Source organism: Cervus elaphus, chromosome 4 (assembly GCF_910594005.1).
Source record: "Cervus elaphus chromosome 4, mCerEla1.1, whole genome shotgun sequence".
Taxonomy (NCBI): Eukaryota; Metazoa; Chordata; class Mammalia; order Artiodactyla; family Cervidae; genus Cervus; species Cervus elaphus.
The window spans coordinates 55476538-55504152 of NC_057818.1; the positions used below are offsets into that span (position 1 = coordinate 55476538).

Below are 27615 nucleotides of genomic sequence, written 5' to 3' on the forward strand. Positions count from 1 at the left end.
GCCAGAGGTAGAGGAAACAGCCATGTCTCAAGCTTTCTCTCACACACACAAATACACTCATAACCAGGCTGGGGTAAAAGTCAAACTCTGGCCTTTATTTCCTATGGTCACAGCTCACGCCAGCCCTGACATCTTTGCCCCCATTCTTCCCCCACGAGTCAGTACTTAGGACTCTTGAGGGGAACAAGGAACAAGGACCTACAGAAGCAGGGACATGAGATGCAAGGAGGGCCTGGAGAGGGAGGTGAGGAGAGGGAGTTAGAAATGGGGAAGCTGAAACAGGAGGGGAAGGGATCATCAGAGAGGTCAGAGCAGAGGTGAAAAGACAGACATGGGGACAAGACTGGGACACAGGGAATGGGAAACCCAGAGAACAGGAAATCTGGCAACCGAAAGGGAAGGTCGGGTCAGAAACAGAGAGGGAGACCAGGAGGCTGATGAGGGAGGGGCCGATAGGAAGAGACACAGAAACACAGGGAAGGGTTGATGGAGACAGGTGTGCAAGCAGCTCTCCCGGAGCTCGGAGCTCGGTGAGAAAGATGGAGAGTCCTAAGAGGCAGAGACCCAGAGAAGGCCCTGCGAGGAGCCAGGGGCGGGGTGCCCTAGTAGTTGTTCCGGGAGTCCTTGCTGGTTGTGGAGGCCTGGCCAGTGCTGGAGGCAGGGCCGGGGCTGGACCCGAGGCCTCCGCTCGATTCTGACCCAGGGCCTTTGCTCGCCTCAAAGCTCTCGTGGTCTCTGCTGGACCCCACATATCCAGTGGACCCCAGGTAGCTGCTAGAGTTGGGGGATTGGAAGGTCACGCGGCCCGGGGTGGAGCCTCGACTGGACATCAGTCCCCCCGTGGTGGCGCTGGTGGAGCCGAAGGTCACGTGGCCTGCGCTGGACTCCCCGAAGGTCACGTGGCCCACGTTGGAGCTGGTGGCGCGGCCTCCGCTGGACACCAGGATGCCGCTGGTCTTGTGGCTCATGATGGACCCGGGGGCTTGAGTGGGCCGCTGGGTCACCAGGCACGAGCTGGAGCTGACCTTCGGGGTGCTGGAGTTCATGCTCGGGGTGCTCTCCACCTTGATGCCCTCGACCAGCTCCTTCAGGTGCTGCTCCTTCGACTGCTCCCGGGCCTCCAGCTGCCGGGGAAGTGAGTTAGGGCCCGCGGAAAGGGCCGCGCTCGCCCCCGCCCCCGCCCCCGGCACGACCCTTCCCGCCACGCCATGCCCACGCCACGCCCCGACCGGCGTCCCGGCCCCGCCCCACCACGTCCCGCCCCGCCCACGCCCTGGCCAGCGTCCCGGCCCCGCCCCCGGCCCCGCCGGCGCCCCGCCCCCTGCCCATCCTCACCGCCTTCACCACAGAGCTCAGCAGCTCCTCCTTGCTCAAAGGATAGTCGTCTTTGGCCTCAAAACCTGGGGGGTCCTCCCTGAAGTGGGGGAAAAGACAGGAAGGGACTCTAGTCCCTACCCTCGAAAGTTCGATGGCTCCTCATTGCAAGGTCCCGAGACCCTCGGCCACACGCAGGGGTCAGAGCGTCTTTTCCCCGTCGGGTTCACCCAGGGTCCCATCGCCCATATTGTCCCCGGAGACCCTACTCCTGGTTCCCCCAAAGCACCCGCTTCATCTTCTACCCACCCCCCAAGAGCCACACCCACCCTTTAGTCCAAGGAAGTGATAATGTCAGTCGCTCAGTCGCCAGGGACTCTTTGCGACCCCCTGGGCTGTAGCCTGCCAGGCTCCTCTGTCCATGGGATTTTCCAGGCAAGAATACTGGAGTGGGTTGCCATTTCCTTCTCCAGCGGATCTTCCCAACCCAAGGATCGAACCTGAGTCTCCTGCATTGCAGGCAGATTCTTTACTATCTGAGCCACCAGGGAAGCCCCCCTAGTCCAGGGGATCCCCCCAAAAAGCTGTCCCTCCCCACATCTCGCCTCCATCCCCAGGGCACGTCCTCCCCAGCTGCTCCCTCTGGCCCTCTGGCTCACAGGTTGTCTGGGGGCTGAGGCGGGGCCACCTTCTTAGGAAAATCCTCAGAGCTCTGGCCCAGCACCATGAGGGAAGCGTTGAGCATGCTGGTGGAGGTGTTGTTCTGGAGGGTGGAGAAGCCGACTGTCTGTTCAGGTCCGTCTTCAAGGCCCCGGCACCTTCCCTCCCCTCCCCACCCCCCATGCCCTCTGCACAAGACCTGCGTTTCCAGGAAGGCCTGCACCGTCAGGAGCTGCACCAGTCGCTTCTCGATGAGGCTCAGGAAAAGGCTGATGTCCCGGTCTCTCATGTGGGTCTTGACCCCGAGGAGATCATTGATGATGGTGCTATCACACTGGACCCTGGTGAAGAGGTGCTGGATGTCTGGGGTCAGAGGGGACAGGTGGTCATGGACCCAGTGCCCAGGGGGTGCCAGCCCTCTCCTCCTCCTCAAGGCCCTGCTGCCCTGGCTGGGGAGACACCAAACAAGGCTTAAAGATGGAAAGGCACTTGTCCAAGTTCAGACTGCCAGGGGAGGAGGGTGGGTGGGCATCTCGGGGTGCTTGGCCCCCAGGCTCCAGATGACAGAGGACAAAAAGTGAGGGAGGGCCTTCCCTAGTGGCACGGTGGTAAACAATCCACCTGCCAATGCAGGGGACAGGGGTTCAATCCATGTTCCAGCAAGATCCCACATGCCATGGAACAACACAGACCCAGGGCCACAACTATTGAGCCTGTGCTCTAGAATCAGGGAGCTGCAACTACTGAGACCACGTGCCCTAAGCTTGAGCTCTGCAACAAGAGAAGCCGCCGCAAGGAGACGCCTGAGCACCACAGCTCGCGAAAAAGCCCATACAGCAACGAAGACCCAGAACAGCCATAAAGAAAGAAATTTTTTTTTAAAGCTAGCGAGCTCAAAGGGAAACGTGACCAGGACAGCTCCACATTGCCAGCCTGCTTCACACCACTTCGAGTCACCCAGCTTCCAGTGAACCCAGCGAGTCCAGGGCTCAGGCTGTGTTTCTCCCGCAGAAACTCAGACCTGTGCTCCACAGAATTCAGAGGAAACTCATTGTAGCCTCGAGGCTGTGGGCGTGACCCGCTCTCACAGTTGCCCCCTATTGTATTTAGTTAACTAGTTTCACGAATGAAGTGAAAGGCACTCAAGACCTTGACAGAAATCTGCACCCAACCACAGGACAGCCCCACTGCCCGCCCTGCCTCCACCACCTGGGCTCCAGGCTGACAAACACGGTTTCCTCGTGGGGTCCATCCTGAACAAATGGCAATACCACTCACACTGAGATCAGGCTCACCATCCACCCCCCACCCCTGCAAAGCAGCTCCTTCTCCCACGTTCCCATTTCATCCTCACCAAACTGGACCTCTGTGCGCCTCACCCTTATCAGCCTGACACCCCTGTGCTCCGTCCTCTCCTCTCCATCCTCATCCCCTCCCCTCCTACCCACCCCCTTCTCCTGCTCACAACCCACCCAGGCCCCTCAGTCTCCCAGGAGAAAAACCTCAGCCTGACATCCATTTAGGATTTGAGGCTCTTAAAGGTCCGTCTGGTCAAGGCTATGGTTTTTCCAGTGGTCACGTATGGATGTGAGAGTTGGACTGTGAAGAAAGCTGAGTGCCGAAAAATTGATGCTTTTGAACTGTGGTGTTGAAGAAGACTCTTGAGAGTCCCTTGGACTACAAGGAGATCCAACCAGTCCATCCTAAAGGAGATCAGTCCTGGGTATTCATTGGAAGGACTGATGCTGAAGCTGAAACTCTAGTACTTTGGCCACCTCATGCGAAGAGTTGACTCATTGGAAAAGACCCTGATGCTGGGAGGGATTGGGGGCAGGAGGAGAAGGGGACCACAGAGGATGAGATGGCTGGATGGCATCGCCAACTCAATGGGCATGAGTTTGAGTGAACTCTGGGAGTTGGTGATGGACAGGGGGGCCTGGCGTGCTGCGATTCATGGGGTCGCAAAGAGTCGGACACGACTGAGCGACTGAACTGAACTGAACTGAGCTCCCACCCACGCCCCCTTCCATTCCCCTCTCTGCGCAAAGAACATACCTTCCTTGAACACATCTCCAAGCCTGGACCCCACCTGCTGGGAGCATTCCTCCCCTCTCCATGTTTTTGCTTACTCATCCTTTGAAATCAGCCTCAAGCATCATTGCTCCCAGGAGACCTCCCCTGTGAGCCCACGGAGCCAGTGTCATGGGCTCTGCTGCTGGCACTTGAAATTCTTGCTGGTTTTTCAACAAGGGGCCCCACTTTTTCACTGAGCACTGCCCCCCCCCCCAATTCTGCACTCCATGCTGACTTAAAGGCATCCTCTCATTCCTGCAGTCCCCAGGGTATCCTCTATCCCAGCCCCTGGGATATTGAGTATCCTATCGGAAGCCAGTCTCTTATCCTGCCCCCCAACCCGCCCAGTCCTCATCACCTAGCACAGGGCTTGGTGCTGTGGCAAATGGGGTCTACCAAGACTTGAGCTCCTACTGTGCAGCACGAGGCGGACATCCCGTTTGCTCCCCATCACCACTGCCACCTCTGCCTCTCTCTCTCCATCTGTCATCCCACCGATCTCATGCCAACCCCACGAAGTAGGCACTAACAGGGGGGCTCCGACAGAGGATACCACAAACCAAAGTTCACAGATGGGGGAGCTGGGATTCAGACCCAGGGCAGCCTGACTCTTGTCCCTCTGCACTGGAAGGAGGAATGGATGCTGCTGCAGGATGGATGGATGGATGGATGCAGAATGGATGGATGGACGTGGGACAGACGGACAAGGGAATGCACAAAGTGATCCTCGGAATGTCTGTCCGTGGCCAACCCCGGCAGGGCTCCCCGCCTGCTCATCACAGCCTCCCAGAAGAAGCCAGGGCCGGGGCTCACTGGTCTTGAGCTTCTCCAGCTGCCCGCGAAAATTGTGGTAGCGGGCCTCCAGGTCGTCGGCCTCCGAGTGCACATCGTCCACGCGCTGCTGCAACTCGGCCCGCTGCTGCTCCTGCTGCGCTCGCCGGTCCTCCTCGCTGCGGCGCCCGCTCACCAAGGCCTCCTGCATCTGCGGGGGCAGGGGCGCGACGCTGGGCCCAGCTCCAGAGGGGACACAATGAGGTCAGAGGAGTCGGGGATGGGGAGGGGGCGGGTCTTGCCCACCTCCTTGATCTCCTCCTGCAAGTGCTCCAGCTCCGAGTTCTGTTCATTGATGAAGTTGAACTCCGCAAAGTTCCGCTCCTCCACTGGGGGCCAGTGGGGAAAGGCAGGGTCCGGAGAAACAAGAGACGCGCAGGCAGAGACACACACAGGAGGAAGGGGTCAGAAGGCCCGAGATGAGGAAGGAGGGAAATTGGGGAAGACGGGGAGGAAGAGCGTGGTGGAGGCAGGGCAGACGGTAAGAGTCCAATTGAGCCGAGCCTGATCGCTGGGCCCTCTAGCGCGGGTGGAAGACCCCCCAGGCCCGAAGCTGTGGCCCTCGGTCACCAAGACAGAGCACAGTCTGCACTGGATTCCGGGGGCCTGGGCCGCGAGCCTGCCCCTCTCCACCCCCAGGTACTCACACTCCAGATACTTTTCCACCAGCAAGTCCGGGTCGGTCTCCCCGGTCAGCTGGGACAGTTTATTCAGGGCGTCCTCGTAGCGCAGCACCAACTTCTCCTGGGAGGTCTTCCGGAGGCCTTCGGCCACCTCCTGGGCTGGGGGTCGAGGGGACAGTGAAGTCGCCGTCGGGGCGGCCACCACAGTCGCGCAGACCCCGCCCCGCCCTGCCCCTGGAGGTCACGCCCCTCCATGCAGGCCCCGCCCCACGCTGAGACCTGGGGCCGGGGGCCCCGCCCCTTCCGCTGCCCCGCCCGCAGGCGGCCGAGATGGAGATCCCCGGCCTCACCCCGCTGCTCGCGCTTCTCTACGATGGCGGAATCCGGCTGCCGGTCGCCGTTCTTGAGATTGAGAAAGCGGTGCAGCTGCTCCAAGTGCGCGATCTGCCGCTGCAAGATCTGCACCTCCGTCTCGTTCTGGGCCACCTCCTTCTCAGCTCTCTCCCGAAGCATGCCTAACTTGGTCTTCGCCTCTTCCCTGGGAGGGATGGGGGTTGGTTAGACCGGGGTCAGGGAGACAGGAGGTTGGATTTGGGGTCAGCCTGGGGCCCAGGGAGGGGCGGGGTTAGCCTGGGGATGGAGGGTGAATGGGACAGGGTTAGCTATCAGCCTGGGGTCTCAGGGATGGGGGAGGTCAGCCTGGAGTCACAGAGATGGATAGAGCCAGCTTGGGGTCCCAGGGATGGGGCAGAATCAGGTTGTCACAAAAGGCAGAGAACTGTCTAGGTTCCTAGTGGTGGGACAGGATGGGGTTACCGGGCAGTAGGGGGTGGAGGAGGGGTTGGTGGGTGGGCCGTGTAAGTGACTGATGGTCTTGCCCACTGGGGGGCACTGCTGCAGTGTCTGCCCAGGGCATCGGGGAAGCCTGGCCGTTATTATGTGACTGTGGAGCAGGAGGCAAGAGGCGATGATGGCACAGTTGGAGATGATATCAGACTCCAAGAGGTGGACCCAGGTGATAAGGTAACTGTGCTGGAGTTTGGGGTGGGGGTGGGTAGTGTGGTTGGAAATATAAGAAGCTTGGAGCCTGCAGGGCCTCACGTGGGACAGGCAGGTGCCATCACCAGCACTTGAGTGCTCACCCTGTTAAGATGCTGGGGACACCTGCTGACTGAAACTCCCCTGGCCTGCCTGCCCGGCTGAAGGTGACGCTTTTAACAGTAGTGCAGCCAACTGTGAAATCAGAGTGCCCCAAGCCTACGTCACAGGTCACAGGATCAAAGGTCAAAGGGTCATTAGGTGGGGAGACCAGCAGGTCAGTCTTCTCAGGTCCAATGGACCAGTCTAGTTCCCCTTTCCACGCCTTTGCCAACCTCGGTTGCCTCGACTCAGGGCACAAGCTTCTGGCTCTACTCAAATTCTGCTGAGTCCTCCTTGGTGGGAGCCTTCTCCTGGCACCCACCAGGCCCAGCCCACAGAGACCCCTCTAGGAGCCCCTCAGGGATCAGGACTCATAGTTCTTTCTGTGTCTTGGGCCCAGGCCCACTGAAGGGCCGGGAAGAGGTAATCCAACTTCCCAAGAGCCAGGCCCTGCAGGAGATGTTCTAAAGCAGCCCACAGGGGTCCATGAGGTAGATACCATTATTATTGCCATGTCACAATAGAGGAAACGGAGGTTCAGAGAGGGGAAGCGGCCTGCCCAGGTCATCCAGCCAGGAAGCACTGGTCCGACAAGAAGTGTTGGTCCTGACACCTGTCCCTTGCCTTCTAGCTGAAACCACCCTGTCCTTGCACCCAGCTGGGCTGCCCACTGCAGTCAACTGGACAAGTGTTGGCAGGGGCCAGATGCTTCTGATGCAAAGACAGGCCAGCAGGCCATCACCAGTGGGGCTTGGCAGAAAAGATGAGGTGGGCCAGTCAGATTCTCTCCTCAGAATTTACACTGGGAGATGCTAAGAAGGGGACAGCAGGAAGCCAAAGCTGAAAGGATGTATAGAGAGAAGCCACAAGAAATCATGTTACGAAGGCCAAGTTAGGAAGAAGCCAGAGCTATGCGTGAACAGAAGCCATGAGTTGAGGCTCTGAAGAAGTCGTGGCAGACCACAGGTAACAAATGACAGAATCAGCCACAAAAGGACTTCCCTGGCGGTTCAGTGGTCAAGATTCCACGTGTCCACTGCAGGGGGCGCAGGTTTGATCCACGATCAGTGAATTGAGATCCCACATACCATGCAATGTGACCAAAAAGTAAAAATAAATGAGTTTTTTTTTTTCTTTTTTTTTTCTTTTTTATAAATATTTCATTTATTTATTTTTCCTCTTTTGGCCATGCTCCATGGCATGTGGGATCTTCATTCCCTGGCCAGGGATCAAACTCACGCCCTCTGCATTGGAAACACAGAGTCTTAACCACTGGACTGCCAGGGACGTCCCATAAATGAGTTTTTTAAAGAAGTAAAATTTAAACAACAAACAAAAAGAATCAGCCATAAAAATACAGGAAGTTCTGAGAGATGCTACAACGTGGATGAACCTTTGAAAGTGTTACACTGAGTGAAAGGAGCTAGACACAGAAGGACATGTCGTATCACATGTCATATCATTCCATTTCCATGAAACATAAAGATACATTTAGGGAAAGGTAGATGTACAGGTGAATCGTCCAGATGACAAGGAGACAGGTTGCCAAGGGGGCTGGAGAAGAGGGGACTAGAGAATGACTGCCTACTGGGTACAGGTCTCCTTTTGGGGTGATGGGAACAGAAGTGATGGTGCACAGCATTATGAATGTACTAAATGCCTCTGAATGGTGCACTTTGTAACGGTGAATTTTATGTGCATCTTAACTCAAAGCAAGGAAGGAAGAAGGAAAGAAAGCAAAAAGAGAGAGAAAGAACAAAGAAAGAAAAATTATAGAAACCTTAAGGTAGATTTGGGCTAGAGCCAATGTCTCATGGAATCACAAACCATGATAAGCAGAAGTCGTGGGGTAAAAACAAGATACTGAATAGAAGCTAAGAAACCCTTGGAGCAAGAGAACAGCGCTGAAGCTTAGAAAGGAGTAGAGATGGGATAGGAGAGAGAGAGTGGAGAGCCCACAAGAGCCCAGAGGCAGAGAGAGATGCCCATCAGCTTAGCAGCTGGGGCTTCTAGGTTCCATACAACATGACCCTTTACCTGAGGTGTCTTGAGAGAATCTCTGTCTCTTTCAACCAATATTGATAAATGTCAAAGCAAACACCCTCTTCCAGCAACACAGACTTTACACATGGACATCAACACCGAAATTGGACTGATTATATTCTTTGCAGCCAAAGATGGAGAAGCTCTATACAGTCAGCAAAAACAAGACTGGGAGCTGACTGTGGCTCTGATCATGAACTCCTTATTGCTAAATTAATACTTGAAGAAAGTGGGGAAAACCACTAGACCACTCAAGTATCACCTAAATCAAATCCCTTATGATTATACAGTGGAAGTGAGAAATAGATTTAAGGGACTAGATCTAATAGACAGAGTGCCTGATGAACTATGGACGGAGGTTTGTGACATGGTACAGGAGACAGGGATCAAGACCATCCCCAAGAAAAAGAAATGCAAAAAAGCAAAATGGCTATCTGAGGAGGCCTTATAAATAGCTGTGCAAAGAAGAGAAGCAAAAATCAAAGGAGAAAAGGAAAGATGTACCCATCTGAATGCAAAGTTCCAAAGAATAGTCAGGAGAGATAAGAAAGCCTTTCTCAGTGATCAGTGCAAAGAAATAGAGGAAAACAACAGAATGGGAAAGACTAGAGATCGCTTCAAGAAAATTAGAGATACCAAGGGAACACTTCTTGCAAAGATGGGCTCAATAAAGGACAGAAATGGTATGGACCTAACAGAAGCAGAAGATATTAAGAAGAGGTGGTAAGAATACACAGAAGAACTGTACAAAAAAGATCTTCATGACCCAGATAATCATGATGGTGTGATCACTCACCTAGAGCCAGACATCCTGGAATGTGAAGTCAAGTGGGCCTTAGGAAGCATCACTATGAACAAAGCTAGTGGAGGTGATGGAATTCCAGTTGAGCTATTTCAAATCCTAAAAGATGATGCAGTGAAAGTGCTGCACTCAATATGTCAGCAAATTTGGAAACTCAGCAGTGGGCACAGGACTGGAAAAGGTCAGTTTTCATTCCAATCCCAAAGAAAGGCGATGCTAAAGAATGCTCAAACTACTGCATAATTGCACTCATCTCACACGCTAGTAAAGTAATGCTCAAAATTCTCCAAGCTAGGCCTCAGCAATACGTGAACCGTAAACTTCCAGATGTTCAAGCTGGTTTTAGAAAAAGCAGAGGAACCAGAGATCAAATTGCCAACATCTGCTGGACCATTGAAAAAGCAAGAGAGTTCCAGAAAAACATCTATTTCTGCTTTATTGACTATGCCAAAGCCTTTGACTGTGTGGATCACAACAAACTGTGGCAAATTCTGAAAGAGATGGGAGACCACCTGACCTCCCTCTTGAGAAACCTGTATGCAGGTCAGGAAGCAACAGTTAGAACTGGACATGGAGCAACAGACTGGTTCCAAATAGGAGAAGGACTAAGTCAAGGCTATATATTGTCATCCTGCTTATTTAACTTATATGCAGAGTACATCATGAGAAATGCTGGGCTGGAAGAAGCACAAGCTGGAATCAAGATTGCCGGGAGAAAGATCAATAACCTCAGATATGCAGATGACACCACCCTTATGGCAGAAAATGAAGAGCCTCTTGATGAAAATGAAAGAGGAAAAAAAAAAGAAAAGAAAATGAAAGAGGAGAGTGAAAAAGTTGGCTTAAAGCTCAACATTCAGAAAACTAAGATCATGGCATCCAGTTCCATCACTTCATGGCAAATAGTTGGGGAAACAGTGGAAACAGTGGCTGACTTTATTTTTGGGGGCTCCAAAATCACTGCAGATGGTGATTGCAGCCATAAAATTAAAAGACGCTTACCCCTTGGCAGGAAAGTTATGACCAACCTAGACAGCATATTAAAAAGCAGAGACATTACTTTGTCAACAAAGGTCCATCTGGTCAAGGCTCTGGTTTTTCCAGTGGTCATGTATGGATGTGAGAGTTGGACTATAAAGAAAGCTGAGCGCCGAAGAATTGATGCTTTTGAATTGTGGTGCTGACGAAGACTCTTGAGAGTCCCTTGGACTGCAAGGAGATCCAACTAGTCCATCCTAAAGGAGATCAGTCCTGGGTGTTCATTGGAAGGACTGATGTTGAAGCTGAAACTCCAATACTTTGGCCACCTGATGTGGAGAGTTGACTCATTTGAAAAGACCCTAATGCTGGGAAAGATTGAGGGCAGGAGAAGAAGGGGACAACAGAGGATGAGATGGTTGAATGGCATCACTGACTCAATGGACATGAGTTTGGGTAAACTTCTGGAGTTGGTGATGGACAGGGAGGCCTGGTGTGCTGCAGTTCATGGGGTTGCAGAGAGTCAGACATGACTGAGCTACTGAACTGAACTGAATCAATGCTTCCTACATTCCTGGCCCGCTGCGACCTGAGCTTACTTAAATCTGTTTATTTATTATTTATTTGTTTGTTTGTTTATTGGTAGCACCACAGGGCTTGTGGGAGCTCAGTTTCCCCAACCAGGAATTGAACCAGGGCCTTGGCAATGAAAGCCTGGAATCCTAACCACTCGACCACTGGGGAACTCCCCTTAAGTTTCTCTACATCCCTATGTGCTATGTGCCATGAAAGACAGGGGCCAAAAGGTTAATTCATATACCCAAGAAGAAGGACCTTGACCAAGGAGCTGGAAAATTGGTGGAGGAGGGGCGAGGAAGGGGCATCTTATGAAAAGGGGGGGAGGTGGATTCTGACAATCCATTTCATGAGGTGGGGATCTTCCCACCACTTTCTTAAGAAAATGCGTGGACTGGTCTAGGACGCCTCCTGGGGCCCTACCTGACAGTGTAGGCGGAGGTGGAGGAGACCATGAGGTTCCTGACCGAGTCCTTCAGGAGCTGGATCTCCTGCCAAGAGAACAAGACTGAGGCAACTTCTGACACCCTCGCCACTGGAAGGCTTTCCTTTGAGCCTGTATCTCCCCAATAAGAAGTGGGTTTCCTGTGCCTTAGAAATGTGGTCCTTTCTAGTTAGTGGCAACACATGAAAGGGTTTTCAAGGAGGTACCAAGCGAGAGGAAAGCCAAACTGATGACCAGGAATGCAGGGAAACACCCAACTCAGGATATTCCTAAGAGTGCTGACCTAACTTTCTGGTAGGGTCAAAAATTTGTGTGAATTTCAAAACTGTGACCACACTAATCTGTTTCCTAGTTCTGTGGAAGTGTCTGTGCAGAGTTATGGGTAAAAAGGGTTCTTTCAGGAGAGAGAAGGGAGGAAATTACATGTATATATTTTTACACATATAGTGTATATGTATGTACTAATGTATATAAACACATATACATATATGTTGCATGCATCCTCAGTCGTGTCCAACTCTTTGCAACCCCAGGGACTGTAGCCCACCAGGTTCCTCTGTCCATGGGATTTCCCAGGCAAAAATACTGGAGTGGGTTGCCATTTCCTATTCCAGGGGATCTTCCTGAAGCAGGGATTGAACCCATGTCTCTTGCACCTCCTGCATTGGCGGGCAGATTCTTTACCACTAGCGCCACCTGGGAAGCCCCTATATATGTATATGCACACACACACACACACACACACACACCCTTTTGCAACAAGAAACCAAGGCTAGAGAACCAGAAACTATGGGGGCTGAATGGGAATGGATAGAAGAAATGATGTTTCTGTTGGAAACCTTTGGAATAGTTTTTTTAATTTATTTATTCATTTGGCTATGCCAGGTCTTAGTTGCAGAACTTGGGATCTTCGATCTTTGTTGCGGCATGTGGGATCTAGTTCCCTGACCAGGGATGGAACACCAGCACCCGCATTGGGAATGCGGAGTCTTAGCCACTGGGTCAGGGAATAGTTTTGATTTGGGAACCAGTCAATGGTTTACGTGTTCACAAAGAAAATTCTATCAACAAGAATAGGGAACAGAACTAAAACCAAATACAAAGAGAAGCAAATGAACCTAACTATATTTCAAAGAACAGAACCACAAAGAAGACCAAGAAAAAATAGGAACTAATCCTAGTAACTTATGAATAAGGTGTAGATGGATGGATGGATAGATAGGTAGATACCCACGCCCTCAGAGGATAAAACAATCAGCAAATGAACTGTGAACTCTTGTTCAAGGGTTGTTAGTACAGTTGTAACAATTCTGAACCTCTCTTGGGTATTTTGTAGGGTAGAACATAAGTACGTATATCAATGCTATTGGCAGCTAGAGTTCCCACTGTGGGGGAAAACAAAGATAAAATGGGGAGTGTTCAGGAATAAGGCAGTGGTGCTGGGGTCAGAATGAGAGACACTGATGCAAACTCATGATTTTAAAACGTGTGTGTGCTTCCTAGCCCTCCCCAGAGAAAGGGCCTCAAGTCAGGGACACCCCAGTAGCAGTGAGGACTCCTAGAGCCTGTATTTTGGTTTCTCAGCACCTACTTCCCACTGGGAAGAACCAGGACTCTTTGGAGAAACACTAACTCAAGAGTTAAGGCAGAACAAGTACAAGAAAGTCTGGACTATCTTCTTGTGTCAGAAAACAAGGAAGTCCACGGGGTTGAGGGGGGCGGGGGCGGAAACAATGGGCTTGTAAAAAAAGCCAGCTTGAGGGCACTCCCACCAGAGAAGTCTGGGACAATTTGAGCATCATAATAAGTAATGAGCACTATGGATTAGAACTCATAAAGTAAGAATATATGAATGCTTACTGACAACCCACAAATATACTTAAGAAGTTCTTCCTTCAGTAAAATGCCATTTTCTAAATGAAGAAGAAATGACAGAGAGTTAGAAAAATCACTCTTTGGCAGCCATTACAGTAATAATTGGACTTCTCAGGTGTCTCAGTGGTAAAGATTTCACCTGCCAATGCAGGAGACTCTGGTTCGATCCCTGGCTCAGGAAGATTCCCGGGGAGAAGGAAATGGCAACCCACTCCAACATTCTTGCCCGGGAAATCTCACGGAGAGACGAGCCTGGTGGGCTACAGTCCACAGGATTGCAAAGAGTTGGACACAATGCACGCATGCACAGTAATAATTATTCAGACAGAAATCATCATTATGGGAGGCTAGAGTGGAAATGTGTTGGGAAATAGGATATTTACACGGTTTCAAAGAATCTCCCTGGAACCATTCATTACAAAGAGGGAAACTCTCTATTGGAGAAACCTGGCTGACAAAGCGATCAAGGTCAACATCACTAATTACAGGACAAACTGATGTTACATGCTCCTGGTGTAATGCCCACAAATGACACAATACCACCTCAGTGGTATTTCACCTAAAATGCACAACTTGAATCTAATCATGGAGAAAGATCAGATAAGCCTACATTTGAGGGATATCCCACAGCACAGCTGGGCTGGGTACTCCCAAAATGTCAAAGTCATGGAGACAAAGAAGTGTCTGTTGTAGATAAAGGGAGCCAGGACAACCAAACGCAGTGTGGGATCTTGGCCAAGAGCCTGCAGCAGAATAATTAAATTAACTATCACGAGATGCTGTTGGAATAATCATGAACTTTAAATATGGACTATTTAGAACTGTAACAATGTTCAAGCTCCTGATTTGGGCAAGGGCACTTTGTTTATGTAAGAAAATGGTCTTGTGCTTAGGAAATAAGCACTGACGTTCTTAATGACGTTCTATAATGTCTACATCGAGCTCTCAAATTCTGACAATGTTATTTTCAGTAAAAAACAATTACCCAGAGAGAGAAAGACAGAGAGAGGGTAAAATGGCAAATTACCAGTCTTGGTGAAGGATTGATAGTTCTTTGTACTATTTCTGCACCTTTTCTGCAGATTTGCAATTATTTCAAAGTAAAATTTAGAGAGGGGGAAGAGAAAAAAATGAAGGGAGGGAGGCGGAGGGAGGAAGGGAGGGTTCTTCAAAGAATTTCAAGGCTTATTGAGAAACGCGTGGAATGTAAATGGTCTGGCCGGAGCCTTTGTTGCCCCGTTGATGACACTCAAAGTGACATCTCTGCTTCCATCTGAGGCAGTTGTCTTTGTTGGAACATTTTCAGGTCTCCATTCCCTCCAAACTCAAGTAAATCCATGGTTCTGGGTGGTTCTGCACTTGAGGCGGGAGGGTTGGAGAAGGCAGGGTGACTCTTGCATCCTCCCCTCCTCAAGGGCTGGGCCAAGGGCTCCTGGGCTTCAGGGCCACTGACCTTCTGGAGCTTTCGGTCCACGTTCAGATAGCGGTTCCTCTCGATCCGCAGGAGATCTAGCTCCTCCCTCAAGGTCGCGTTCTGAGCCAGCTGGATGTCAAAGCGACAGATGACCTGGGGTGGGAGAGGGTGCTGAGAGCCTGTCTGACACCCAGCCTGCCTCCATTCTCCACTTTCAGCAGAGGAGAGGGCACTTGCCAGACTGGGGGCCCGTTCTCAATTTGGGGACCCCGAGAGCATCGCCAAGGACCCAAGCATCAGCCTCCTTCCCAAGGGGACCCTCCATCCCTCCGGGATCATGTCTCCTGACCTGGTCCACCATTTCCAAAACTTGACTCCTATGCTCAGGTCTTCCCCTAAACCCCAGAGCTCGGACCTGGGGACAGCCCAGAGGCGGACCCTCACCTTGTCTAGCTGGTTTTCGAGACTCTTGATCCTTCGCTGGCTCTTGACCTTGTGATCCTGGACGCATCCTGGAGACCTGGCATTCTTGCTGTGGGCAGAGTTCCGGCTCTCCCATTCCTGGATCTGGGGAAAGAGGGTGGTACCTGTTGGTTGACAAAATGTGGGAGAGATTGAGGGAGGGAGGGAGGAGGTGAATGGGAGGGTGAGTGACTGAGGGCGGTTGATAGGAGCAGTCCTTGTGTGCCTGGCCATCAGCTGGACCCCCTTCTGAGATCAGTACCCAACCTTCCACGTGGGTCTGGCTTCCAACCATAAGAAGCCGCCCTGCTGGCCACATGACCCAAGTCTAGATAATCCTTTTTTTTTTTTTTTAATTTTTTAAAATTTTATTTATTTTTGGCTGGGCTGGGTCTTCACTGCTGCACAGGCTTTTGTCTAGTTTTGGGGAGCAGGCTTCTCCTTGCGGTGGCCTCTCTGGTTGCAGAGCACAGGCTCTAGGGTTCGCAGACTTCACTAGTTGCAGCTCCCGGGCTCTAGAGCGCAGGCTTGGTAGTTGTGGCACACAGGTTTAGTTGCTCTGCAGCACGTGGGATCTTCCCAAATCAGGGATCAAACCCGTGTCTCCTGCATTGGCTGGCAGATTCTTTACCACTGAGCCACCAGGGAAGCCCCAAGATAATCCATTTAGAGATGGATGTGTGCCCCAAGCTGAGCCAGCCTGAATCCTTTCTGGTATTTTGGGAGAAACGTGTGATCTGGGTGGATGAGTCACCACTCTCAGTGGACAAAGTGGAGACAAGAGTCTGAGAGTGAGATAGACTGGGACCTGGGACCCCTTGCTGCAAATGCTTGCCCCTGGACAAACATCTCCTCGAGTATAACCTTTAAAATTGTATAAAATCTTTTTTTTAAAGAGAAGAAAAAAATAGATGAAGGCAAAGATCAGAGTGATACTTCTACACACAAAGAACGCCAAAGATCTCCATTAGACCAGCAGAACGTAGGCAAGAGACACAGAACAGATTCTCAAGACTTCCAAAGGAATCAGTCCTGCCCACATCCTGATTATGGACTCCTGGCCTCCAGAACTGTGTGGCAATGAATTTCTGTCACGTAAGCCACCCTAGGAAACGAATACATGCACCAAGGCACCCCAGAGCGTTGTAGCAAACTCAAAGGGACAACCATAGGGATATTTTAAAATTTGAGGGAGACACATGGACATTGGTCAGACACCACATGAACTTGGAGCTCAAGGTCATTCCCAGGTTCAACAGGATGTGGCAATACATTCCTTTGGATGATACATCTTTCTGAAACAGTTTTTAGCAGTTGCTGCGATTAAAAAAAAAAAAAAATCAAAACTCCAAAATGGTGCCATTGAGAGAAATTGGGCAAACCATACAAGGACTTTTCTCTGCTTGTGAATCTATCATTATCTCAGTAAAATTTCAGTTTAAAAAAAGAAAGCAAGTGCTACACAGAAGTCAGTATGGAATGAGTGGTGAGTCCAATGTAACCAAGATCTGAAAAGTTGCACAGCGCCCCAAAGGCACAAACATCCCACAGGTAATTGTGGTTTTTAAGAACTAAACACGATTTTCTTCAACTTGTGTGTGTGTGTGTGTGTGTGTGTGTATATATATATATATATATTTTTTTTAAGTGGTTTCTAGGTTGTTAGGATGCAAACCCTTACTGGGTTGTTCAGCCAAGCTGCTATAATAGAGTTGTTAGCAGTGCAATACTGGGGCTCCTCAGACAGTGCTTGAGAGCTCAAGTTACATTTTCAGGAAGTACATGAGTTCAATCGCTGGTAGCTTAAAATTGACTATTATACTAGTTTCCCAGTTCTGCAGAAAAATTACGGTCTTCTTCAGTATTCACAGATTAGTTCCAGGACTCCCCTCAGATACCAAAATCCAAGGATGCTCAAGTCTCTTATATGAAATGATGTAGTAGGGACCTTCCTGGTGGTCCAGTGGTTACAACTCTGCACTTCCAATGCAGAGGACCAGAGTTTGCTCCCTGGGTGGGGAAGATCCCCTGGAGAAGGAAATGGCAACTCACTCCAGTATTCTTGCCTGGGAAATCCCACGGACAGAGGAGGCAGGTGAGTTACAGTCCACAGGGTCGCAAAGAGTCAGAAACAACTGAGTGACTGAGCACACACACAGATATTATGTCATTATAAAAATATACCACAATTTATTCATTCAAATATTAATGGACATTTTGGGATAATCTGGAGCTAGATGATATGAATAATGCATCTATCAACACTTTTTCATGAATCCTGGTTCCAGGGTATATACTCAGAAGTGGCATTGTTGGGTGGGAGGATGGGTTACTGACAAATCCAATCCAATTTCTACTGGGGGATGACTTTTGTTTACTTCCTTCTAACACCATTTCCATGGAAACATACTGGGTTTAAGGTAAATACAGAATGCCAGCTGTGGTTCCCAGGCAACAATGTTTATTATAAAGGTGGCCCCTGGTTGTGAACTATATTGGACTGGAAGGACTGTGAGTGGACTTGTAGACCCTGGAGGCTTATGTGATCATGAACGAATAGAAAACTGGTTTCCTTGTGGGGTGTTTCTTATAACATAATATATTCCTGGTGGGGTCTTACAAGCTGCTCTGATAATTGGTTACAAGTGGTGGCTCGTGTTGAATATAAAAAAATCCCCATGGCAGGGTGGGCAACACCCACCCATATGGTGTCGTCCAACTGAAGATGCTGAGACGTATCCCCTGAATACTCAAGGAAGATGCATTGGATGCTGTTGTGCAAAGATGCTGCTGTTTCCTGCCCTCTGTCCTTCTGCAGAGTTAAGTGAACCTGGTGCCAAGTGACAGCCTATTGGATCCTATGAGTGTCATGGTCAGGTGGAGCCCAAGACTGCTTCTGGTGACCATCTGTGTGGAGTGGATGCATCCCCAGACCACAGGGTATGTCTCTCTTCAAATTTAATAGATAATGAGGGAAAAAACTTTTCAGAATACACATGACAATTTAGACTCCCTCCAGCTGGTGGGGTCTTATGAAACAGCAGTTCTTTAAGAGTTCCCACTGTTCCTCCTCTCCTCTGCACTTGGTGTAAATCTGGTGAGTGTGTAATGATATCTCCTTATGACTTTTCTCTTTTGGGGGGCTGTGCTGGGTCTTTGTTCCTGCCTGCAGGCTTTCTCAAGTTGCAGAGAATTGGGGCTACTCTCTGCTTGTGGTGTGAGGACTTCTCATTAAGTGGCTTCACTTGTTGCAGAGCACAGGCTTTAGGGCAGTGGGCTTCAGTTGCTGTGTCACAAAGACTTAGTTGCCCCAAGGCATGTGGGATCTTCCCGGACCATGAATCGAACCCATGTCTCCTGCATTGGCAATTGGATTCTTTACCACTGAGCCACCAGGAAAGCCCTATGGCTTTCTCTTTTTATTTTTAAATTTTTTCCTTTTTGGCTTCTCTGCATGACATGCAGGATCTTAGTTCCCTGACCAGGCATTGAACCTGTGTCCCCTGCAGTGGAAGCATGGAGTCCTAGCCACTGGATTGCCAGGGAATTCCCAAACTATTCTTTTAAGTAAATCTTAGTCATCTTGTTCACTTCACTTCTCTATAAATCTTAGAATCTGTCCATTTCATCCATTAAAAATAAAAACTTTTAGTGTTTTGATTGGAATTACATTGATTTTATAAATCAGTTTGGAGATCTGACATTTTACAACACTAACTCTTCCAATCCATGAACATGGTATACTGCTACATTTATTAAATTCTTCTTTGGGACTTTCCTGGTGATCCAGTGGTTAAGACTCTGCTCTCCCACTGCAGGGGGTATAGGTTCACTCCCTGGTTGGGGATCCTGCATGCCGTGCAGAGCGGCCAAAAAAAAAAAAAAAATGATTCAAATATTAAATTCTTCTTTTGTTATTCTTCAGTCACTAAGTTGTGTCCAACTCATTGTGACCCCATAGACTGCACCAGGCTCCCCTCTCCTTCACCACCTCCCGGAATTTGCTCAAATTCATGTCCATTGAGTTGGTGATGCCATCTACCCATCTCATCCTCTGCTGCCCCCTTCTCCTTTTGCCTTCAATCTTTCCCAGCATCAGGGAAATCTTCCCCAGCATTCTTTAATATTCCTCAATACCCTTCTACAATTTATTCTATAGGGGTCTTGCATACTTTTGTTAGATTTCTTCCCAGGTACTTCTTTTGGCTATTATAAATGTGTCGTTTTTTTGTTTAATTTTCTAATAGTTACCGCTAATACAGGGAAATATCATTAACCTTTGTTTCCAGCCACAGTGTTAAAATACCTTGTTAAATATAAGCTAGTTTTAGATTCTTTTGGACCTTCAATGTACACAAATAGATCACCAACAAATACTGACAATTTCATTTCTTCCAATTTTTAAATTGTTTTAAATTTCTTTTCCTTCCCATACTGGGCTGGATAGGAATTCCAGTACAATGTCAAACAGAAGTGGTGCTAGCTAACACTCTTATATTGTTACTGATCCCAAGGAGAATTCTTTTACATGTTTTTCTATCAAATATAATGTTTGCTGTAGATGTTTTATAGTTGCCCTTCATCAAATTTGGGGAATTCCCTTTTATTCCTGGATTGCTAATAGTTTAACATGAACGGATGCTGAATTTTATCATATATATATATATATATATATATATATACACACACACATAGATTGTTGCTATGAACTGGTACAATCCAAGGATTGTCTGTCATCAGTTTCTGATGTAATAGGTTCAGAAAATGGCAGTAAGCATTTAGAAGCTGTTCTTGGGTGCTGCTGAATTCATGTGACAAGTCACACAAAGCTCCCCAGTCTCCTGCCCAGATGTCCACATCCAAATTCCTAGAACTTGTGACTATGTCACTTGAAGAGGCAAAAAGGACTTTACAGATGTGTAAAGCCAAGGATATTGAGATGACTCGAGGATAATCTCCTGAATTGTCTGGATGAGCTCAATATCATAACAAAGGTCCTTACAAGTGAAAGAGGGAAGCAGGAGAGTCAGAATCAGAGAAGAAGAGATGACAAAGGCATCAGAGTGATGCAGCTTGAGAAAGATCGACCGGTCATTGCTGGCTAAGAAGATAAAGAAAGGAGTCATAGGGACGTCCCTGGCGGTCCAGGGTTTAGGAATCTGCCTGCCAATGCAGGGGAACACAGGTTAGACCTCTGGTTGGAGAACTAAGATCCCACATGCCTCTGGGCAGCTAATCCTGTGCCCACAACTACTGAAGCCCACACACCCTAGACATGCTCCACAGCAAGAGAAGCCATGACAAGGGAAAGCCCATACACTGTAACTAGAGAGTAGCCCCTGATTGCTGCAACCAGAGAAGGCCCGAGAGCAGCAATGAAGACCCGGCACTATCAAAATAAATAATTTTAAGAATAAAAATGTTTTAAAGGAAAGGAGCCATAAACCAAGGAATGCAGGCAGTTTCTAGGAGCAGGAAAAAAGCAGGAAATGGAGTCTCCCCTGAAGGCTCTTAAAGGAACACAGCCTGCTAACACCTTGATTTTAGCCTAGTGAAACTCATTTTGGATTTCTGTCCTCCAGCACTGCAGGATAATTCATTGGTATTACTTTAAGTCAAGTGAGTGGTAATTTGTTACAGCAGCAATAGCAAACTAATACAGCCCACCAAGATATCTAACTTTCAGTCTCCTATTTGTGATCCAGTAGTGTGCAAGAAATCTTTTGGTCTCAGCAAGCAACTTTTTAAGATTTTTTGATGTGGACCATTTTTAAAATCTTTATTGAATTTGTTATAATATTGTTTCTGTTTTATGTTTTGTTTTTTAGGCCCAAGGCATGAGGGATCTCAACTCCCCCACCAGGGATTGAACCAGGACTCCCCAGCATTGGAAGGCAAAGTCTTATTTATTTAATTTTTTTTGGAAGGCAAAGTCTTAACCACTGGACCTCTAGGGAAGTCCTTTGGCAAGCAACTTTTTCTTTTTGCAAGCAACTTTTGAAAATGAAGAGTAAAATTGAAAATAGAATGGAAAAAAAAGAAAGAAAATAGAATGGATCCCATGTGGAGAAGAATTATTTGGGGAAACTTTTGTTTCTGATGGATTTGTATGTGTGTGTGTTTACATCCATATGCATCTCTTTGTATATGAACTGTGTCACAGTGAGTCCTGGTCCTAAAAACTGAAAAGAACACTAGCCTAAAAAAGTCACATTGTTTCCAGGGTCAAATAGCAGGATCTTGAAGCCAACAGGATGAAAAATTGGTCTAGACTCTGCTGCGTTACCTACATTCTCTTTTTGCAGATGAAGAAACTAGGGCCCGGAGGGAAGTAGACTCGCCCATGGTCACACAGCTCTGATGCGCCTGGACCAGAATTCTATTATAATGCAGGGTACACTGACTCCAGAAGGTGACTCTTTCCCTCTTAACTGCCTTTTTGAAGGCATGAGGCTGTGCTAAGCAGTAAAGACTCATAATTCCTATGGGAGCCTGAACACAAACTCCCTTGAGAGGATGCTTTCAATAACCCCATTTTTCAGATGAGGAAGGCGAGGCTCAAAGAGGTTATGACACTTGCCCCTGAGTAGGATCCACCGAGTCTGGTCCCAGGACCCACCTGCCTGTCCAGGGCTTGGTTCTGTGCCTGCAGCTCCTTGACCTCAGCCTGCACCCGGACCTGGCACTTGAGCAGGTGACCCATGTTCTCCAGCCTCTCGCTGTCCCGCAGCCGCCTGACCTGGCTCTGGGCAATGCTGATCTGCACCCGCAGTTTGTGTCGCACGCCCTCCAGGCGCTGGATCTCCTCACTGCCCAGGCAGGGAGGGGGAGGGGAAGCCAGAAAGGGGCAGAGCTCGGCATCCCTGAAGTCCAGACACGCTGAGCCTGCCCTCCCCTCTCAGACCCAGGAATGCAACCCCCCACCTCCTTCACAGCCCCCTCCGAGGCTCCAGGGACCCAGGCTCACAGCTGCTTGTTGATGCGCTGATGGACTTCTTTGCTGTAGGCTCGCCTTTCATCTTCCATCACTTTGCATTGTCGCTGCAGTCGGCTCAGCTCCCAGTCTACTGAAGCGTGGGACCAGGCAAGGGACTCAGTAGGAATCCAGGTCCCAGCCCCTCCCTCTCCAAACCCTAGGTATTCTGGTTCCCTCAGGGGCTCACCAGCTGCAGCTGAACTGCAGACCCAGTCCTCCGCACCACTCTAGGGCTGCGTCTCAGTTCCTGTATCTCTCAAGCTTCCTCATCCCTGCATACTGCCTGTACCCTAAGCTGATCTCCCATTTTCCCCCTAAACCCACTTCTATCCAGGGTTTTGGGCACGCCTCTGTTTCCCCACTAGAGGGCACTCCAGGGAAGCCTCACAGTCCTCAGGGACCAGGAGCACACGACCTCGAACTTGGGAAAGCTGAGGACATGTGCCAAGCCCCCCTCCCCGGGGCAGGGGGGGAGGGGGAACGGACACTTTTCTTGTTACATCCCTCCTGTTCAACCCCACCACCAGCTTTCCTCAGCCCCACCCTCCCGCCTCCTCACTCTCAGCCCATCCCCTTGGCTCAGGCCTCATCCCCCCCTGCCTGGACCATCACCCCATCACCCCAGCCTCCTCCCCAACCTCCTGGCCTCCCTTCACAGCTCCAGACTGTCTTTCCATGCCTAGAGCGGTCACAGACCTCCCTGTGCCCCAGCACCTCCAAAGCTGCAGCTCCACAGCCTGGGGTTCCAGGCCCCACAAACCCGACCCTACCCACCTCTCTGGTCCCATCCACTAGCTCCCCATCCCCCACGGCCCACTGGTTCTCAACCAGGATCGATTCTGCCCCCTTAAGGACATTTGGCCGTGTCTGGAGACACCTCTGATTGCTACAGGGTAGGGGAGGGTCGGGAGGGTACTACTGGCATGCAGTGGGTAGAAGCTAGGGGAGCACTGGGCATCCTCCAGCGCACAGAACCCTCCCCCTAATATCCAAGAATGATCTGACATCTGACCCCAAGGGTCAACGATGCGGAGGTAAAGAAACCTTGCTCTGGTCACATCCTGTTCTCTCTGCGGAAACACTCTTCCTTTCCGTCTCCTGTTGGTAATTCCTGGGAGAAGTTCTGGGCCTCACTCAAACTTCTGCAGAAGTCTTCCTGGCCATCCCACTCCCCCACCCGGCTCCACCTCCATTCTGGAGGAAGTGTATTTAGCCACTAGAGAGCGCTCCTGAAAACCTTCCCGGTCCCCGGGGCCCCGCTGCACAGGATCTGAAACATGGGAAAACCGAGGAAAAGAATGGATGAAATAAAGAATGCAGGAATTACCCATTCCCTCCAAGAAGGCCTCACTTCCATCCTCGGAACGAGTGCTCCCAGCCGAGAGTCCAAAAGGCATCTTGGCCAAAGAGGGTGAGGCTCCTGTAGGGGCGACACAGGACCCCTTCAGACAGCGAAGAGAGGGCTAGGAGGGTGGGCGATGAACAGCGAGGGATTAGGTACTGGAAGAGGGTGACCCCTGAACTGGCCTCTCTTTGAGTCTCAATTCCTCCAGTGAGTCAGAGCGGGACGCCTGTCAGATCTCTTCCCACACCCCTCCCAACCTCCCACCTCTCACACTCAGTCTTGCGTCGCGGTTCTGACTCTGGCACGGGGTCCTCTAGACCCTCGGTATCTCCGAGGTGGCGCTGTTTGGGGAGGAGGCATCACAGAGGCAGGGGAAACCCCCATCCCGATCGGCTGAGGAGAGCGAGGCCCTGTCCCTACCTGCTGGAGTGCCTGACCTGTCCTGGGTACTCCAAGCTCACTGTTGTGGTCTGGTTACTGGGGAGATAAGAGGCCAATGAAGGTCTGAGGACAGCAGCCGGGGAGGGACCAAGGCCACCGAAGAAAGCCGTGGGAGGGGAGGCTGGGGAGGAGGGGCCGAGAAAGCCACGACGAGGCCTTCAGGGAGATCAGGTGCTAAGAACAGATGAGTTAGGGGAGCACTACGAGGGGCGGGGCTGGGGGCTGGGAGGGGCGGGGCTTCGGGAATCCTGCGAGGGGCGGGGCTGGGAGGGCCTGTGAAGGCTGACCCTTAAGCCTTGTGAAGGGCGGGACTGTAGACCGGGCGAGGGGCGGGGCTGTGGAGGACTAGGATGGGCGGGGCTGAAAGGGCCTGTGAGGAGAGGGGACTGCGTGAGCCTGAGGCGCGGCGCTTCGGGGCTAGCGAGGGAAGGGTAGAGCTGGAAGGACTGGAGAGGGCTGGGGCTGCGGGACCTTACGAAGGCAGGGACACAGATAACCGTCCAGAGCAGGACTTCGGAGCTTTGAGAGGAGAGGGACAAGAATACCTGTAAAGGGCGGGGCTGCGGGCCCTGTGAGGGGTAGGGCTTCGGTGGGGTGGCGAGGGGCGTGGCTGGAAGAACACGTGAGAGACCTGGCGGGAGGGCGCTGGAAGGACGCAGGCTTCCCAAGACTTGTAGGGGGTGCTGAGGCTAACCGTCGAGATGATCTGTGTGGGGAGCACGGGCTTGTGAGGGGTAGGCTGTGTGTTTCCAGGAGGGAGAGGCAGTAGCTGAAAGAGCCTGTGGAGGCAGGGCTGGGAGGGGAACGTCTGGAAGACTGGAACTGGGCCGAAGTCCTTTGGGATGGAGCGCGAGAGACGCGTGTCTTAAGCTGATTGCTGCTACTGCTAAGTCGCTTCAGTCGTGTCCGACTCTGTGCGACCGCAGAGCCGGCAGCCCACCAGGCTCCCCCGTCCCTGGGATTCTCCAGGCAAGAACACTGGAGTGGGTTGCCATTTCCTTCTTTAATGCTTTAAAGTGAAAGGTGAAAGTGAGGTCGCCCAGTCGTGTATGACTCTTAGCGACCCCGTGGACTGAAGCCTACCAGACTCCTCCATCCATGGGATTTTCCAGGCAAGAGTACTGGAGTGGGGTGCCATTGCCTTCTCCGATTAAGATGAAGCTGATTAAGACCACGTTATTTTGAGGCTTCATTAGCAGGCAGGCGGTGCCGATGCCGGGGGTTGTGAGGGAGAGGAGCGCTTACCACCGCCTCAGGGCCGCGAAGCCGCTCACTACGCATGCGCGACCAACGGCCTCAGGAGAGACTGCCAAAACCCTCAGCTGCCAGAGCTGTCGGCGCTCTGAGAGGCGGAAGTGGGCGGGGCCTAGGGCGCTCCGTGCCGCCCCTGCTTTCCGGGCACGCCCCCGAGCCCCGCAGGGCACGCCCCCCCCTTTGACTGCCGCCTGCTGCCCACGTGGGCTTTCACAGAGCCTGCTGTCTGTGGGCGCCGCTCCTTGCAGGCTGGGTGTGCCCAACGCCTGCGGTTTCCTGTGGGAGGAAGCGGCCCGCGGGCGCTCAGCTCGTGGCTTTGGAGGCCCAGAAGAAGATTCCACCACCGCCCTCGGGTACCCTAATTCTCCCCCTTCTGTAGGGCCTTAGCATGGGGGACCCCCTGCCCGGAACATCTCCAGGGTACTCCAACCTGGCGCTAATTCCACTCTGGGAGTTTGATTCAGAGTCCTAGCTTCCTGTTCTCCACCTCCCCCGCTCAAATTCCATCTCTATAGCCCCTGGTTCCCAGACTCCTCCCAGGACTCAGGTCCAGCCCCTTTGCCTCCTTGAAGAACTTAACGATCTCCAGTACCTCATTTTTCCCCCAGTGACCCAGGCTTTCTAACTTGGAGAACTGAGTTCAGACCTCCAGTCTCTGTCCTTCTCAAAGATGTAACTATTTTACCCACCCCCAGTGACCTTCATTTTGTACTCCCAACTTTTTAGCCTTGGGATCCAATGGACCCAAGCATTTGTCCCTTCTCCAAATCCCAGACACCTCATCTCCCGTGTCCCAGTGTCTGGTATAACATGCACGTACAACAGTGCTTTCTCTATGCCAGGCAGTCCTCTAAGCACTGCTCCTTGAGGTATTTACTATTATTATTCCTATTTTACCGATGAAGAAACTGAGGCATAGGGAGATTAATAACCTGCCCTAAATCACAGATAATGAATAAAGCCTGTGTCAGTGATAACAGCTTTCGGGTTAGGGTTAGGAGTACCCACCCAGTCACTGAACTGCCCCTCCCTCACCCCCTCAGGGAGCCCAGATAACCAACCACTCTCCCTCCCTCTCGCTGTGGCTCCCTCAGATACCCAGACATCCCATCATCCAGTTCCTTTCCCTTGTGGGGACCAGGATTTCAGTCCTCCAGCTCTTAATTCCACATCAGGACCCCAGACACCTGGCTCCCTGTCCCTTGCTTTTCACCAAGCACCCAACCCTCCATAGAGACCCAGGTACATAGTGGTGATCACTCCCCACACTTATTGTATCTAAGAGTAAATAATAATGATAACAGTAATAGTTATTAATAACATTAAGTCCCTGGTACTGCACTTCTGTTTAAAACCCTCCAGTGGTTCCCCACTACCCTTAGAATAAAATCCAAACTCCTCCTCTAGGCTTCAAGGGCTCTCTTTGAATTCCCTTCCTACCACTCCCTCTAGTTCCCTATATTCTGGCCACACTGGTCCTTCTGTCTGCTCCCCAAACAACTTGAGCTTGTTCTCAAATGCTGTGTACTTCCTCTCCCTCCAGCATTCAAATGACTCCTGTCTTCAAGTCTCATCTCAGAATGAGGTTTCTCCTTAGAGAAACCTTGCTGGATCACCCTTTTAAAGCTGCTTCCCATCATTAGCAGTGTTACTGTATTTCATTTCCTTCAAAGCCCTACCACTACTACTTCTGTGCTGATGGGTTATTCTCTCTCTCTCTCTCGCTCAACTAGAAGGTAAGCTCTGTAAGAACAGCAGGGCTCACATCTGTATTCTTCATTATTAACTCCTGGTTCATAATAGATGTTCAATAAATGTTTGATGAGGAAAAGAAAAAATGTGTTTGGTGTGTTAGTGTACTGGTATTACCTTGTCTAGAATAAGTATCAGAATTGTTATTGCTATTAGTATATTGTCAGTAGTATAAGTAGTATTGTACCCACCTCTCGATTAGGAAACTGAGGTTCAGAGAGTTGAAATAATTGGTCAAGGTCCCCCAGGCAGGAAACAGTAGCCATGGGTTCTTAACTTCCACGTCCTGCCCCCTTCCGGAGTTCCACACTTCCCCATTTCCCATCCGGATTCTCATCAGGGTGCCAACCCCACAAGTCCTCAGCCCACTCCCCGCTGCAGGAATCTGGTTTTCCCACCCAGACACCCATCCCTCTAAGGATCCAGTCCTAAGCCCCATCAGGGAAAGCAGATGTCGGTTCCTGGGACAAGTCCCGGAGCAGAGGCCTGAGAATCAGATCCTCCCACCCGTGATGCTTGCCCCACCTGAGGGCCCCAGCTGTTTCCTTCCCTCCAAGGACGTGTCATCTCCACCGCAGGAGGGGGAGCCCCAGAAGAAGCCTGTCGGGGCA

At 50.7% G+C, this 27615-nt stretch overlaps 1 protein-coding gene across 9 annotated transcripts; it reads right to left on the reverse strand.

Annotated features, from left to right (window-relative positions):
- Window positions 1-74: 74 nt before the first annotated feature.
- On the reverse strand, window positions 75-27417 carry ODAD1 (outer dynein arm docking complex subunit 1). Of its 9 annotated transcripts, none has more exons than XM_043899667.1 (15): window positions 27196-27417; window positions 23540-23632; window positions 22204-22303; window positions 21856-22045; window positions 15219-15341; window positions 14814-14927; window positions 11464-11531; window positions 5852-6039; window positions 5526-5660; window positions 5125-5207; window positions 4608-5029; window positions 2174-2315; window positions 1974-2077; window positions 1336-1414; window positions 75-1124 (listed from the first exon to the last, which is right to left on the reverse strand). In XM_043899667.1, the coding sequence occupies exons 2-15, from the start codon at window positions 23607-23609 to the stop codon at window positions 603-605; spliced, it is 2340 nt and encodes a 779-aa protein (XP_043755602.1). In that variant the 5' UTR covers window positions 23610-23632; window positions 27196-27417; the 3' UTR covers window positions 75-602. The 9 variants fall into 9 exon arrangements, with proteins under 9 accessions (XP_043755602.1, XP_043755607.1, XP_043755603.1 ...); XM_043899672.1 differs by lacking the exon at window positions 27196-27417 and adding an exon at window positions 25082-27103 and having other exon boundaries at window positions 2174-2337; window positions 4861-5029; XM_043899668.1 differs by lacking the exon at window positions 27196-27417 and adding an exon at window positions 23978-24201 and having other exon boundaries at window positions 22204-22300.
- Window positions 27418-27615: the final 198 nt, after the last annotated feature.